The sequence below is a fragment of the Coptis chinensis genome, chromosome 2 (genome assembly GCF_015680905.1).
Source record: "Coptis chinensis isolate HL-2020 chromosome 2, ASM1568090v1, whole genome shotgun sequence".
Classification (NCBI taxonomy): domain Eukaryota; kingdom Viridiplantae; phylum Streptophyta; class Magnoliopsida; order Ranunculales; family Ranunculaceae; genus Coptis; species Coptis chinensis.
Window position 1 is genome coordinate 65,060,988 of NC_141457.1, and position 1,515 is coordinate 65,062,502.

At 40.5% G+C, this 1,515-nt stretch overlaps 1 protein-coding gene across 1 annotated transcript; it reads right to left on the reverse strand.

Annotated features, from left to right (window-relative positions):
• Nucleotides 1–496: 496 nt before the first annotated feature.
• Nucleotides 497–1,515, reverse strand: LOC147517184 (uncharacterized). The gene is made up of 3 exons (XM_086593508.1): nt 1,231–1,515; nt 1,022–1,154; nt 497–876 (listed from the first exon to the last, which is right to left on the reverse strand). Exons 1-3 carry the CDS (start codon nt 1,513–1,515, stop codon nt 497–499), a joined length of 798 nt encoding a protein of 265 aa, XP_086449634.1.

Sequence of the window (1,515 nt, forward strand, 5' to 3'; positions counted from 1 at the left end):
AAAATCGTGAGAACCATTAATTCCGCTGTGCGTGGTTTTCACGGTTTGTACAAATATTCATTCTGAAATAACGGTTCCTACAGCACCTGCCTTTGAATCAGTGTCCTGCAAAACTGAATGTGTTGCCTTCCTTGTTTGAAATAAACCCAGTTCCTATTTTTCCACAATGGTATAATTTGTGGCAACCACAAAGTTAAACGCATTCTGTGATAGCAATGTTATCATGTTAGCAAAAAGTAATTTCTGATTATATTTTCAGGATTTGACTTGCTACAGGTCTCAGCACCACAGCAGCAGCACACCACCACCACTCCACCACACACACCACCTACACCAGCCCACTACACGCACACAGAGACTCAACAAGCACACACAATAAAATATCCAAAAGTAACAACAATGCCACTTAACAATAATATATCGGTCCACCACTTAACAATAATGCCACAAAAGCATATAATTCAAACATAGAAATAAACCAAAAAACAATGTGGCATCAACGCCCTGCTTGTTCTAGCCTCCTAAACAACCATGAAGCCTTGATATCCTCTTTAAGGCCCAAGAAGACCTTAATAAGCCTATCATTCTCGACCAGCAAATCAAGCGACCTTAAGAAAAGCTCAGGATTCATATCAGGAAGAGATTGCAAAGCATCCTTCAACAAATCTATTTGGTCTACTTCTTCTTGTCGTGGTTCTGGTTTGAGGGCCCCCGCAATTTTCGCCACCGCTTCAATTAACACCCTAAACGAAGGGGGTTCGGGTATATCCTCAAAGAATCGAGACTTCTTAGTCTTCTTAGCAGTAGGTGTAATACTTCTAGGACCACTCTCGGTTTGAGAAGTATCCCCACCAGCATCTGAGGGAGCACCAAAAGCTGAAGACTCACCAACATCAAAATTGTCACCCCCATCTCCTTGGGTTTACCTAGAATCATCTAAACAAGAAGTTGAAACAAAAAGTTAATTTCAAAACTAGTTAGACACACAAAATTCAACTCTATTTACATCTAATCAACTTACCTCCATCCACCATGTCATCATCGAACCCACTATTGCCCCCTTCGCCAGTTGCATAATCATTCCCAAAAATGAGACAACATTCGTCATAGTAAGGAAACGATTTCTGCCTGAGAGTTTTTGCCAACGGATGAGCCTAAATCCCATAATATACCAATTAATATGACATCCAAAACCAAATCCTAATAAAAAAAATGAGATTATTTTATTACCTTTACATAACTCTCCCATGCATTCTCATCTGTATCAATTCTCTTGGTCTCTTTGTTGAAAGACAAACCAAACCCACTAGCCTCAACTGCATGTTTCACAACTTGCCAAGAAAGTCTCATTGTTTTCAACCTTGACCTGACATTGTCTGAAACCAAATTCATTCCAAGTCGCGTATTGATCTCATCAGCAGTACGTTTCAAGCTCTCTTTCCTCCACCCATTATCTGCCCTCTTGCCCCCAGTAGCTAACTCCTCTAACAACACCTCTACCAAGATGGCTTCCAT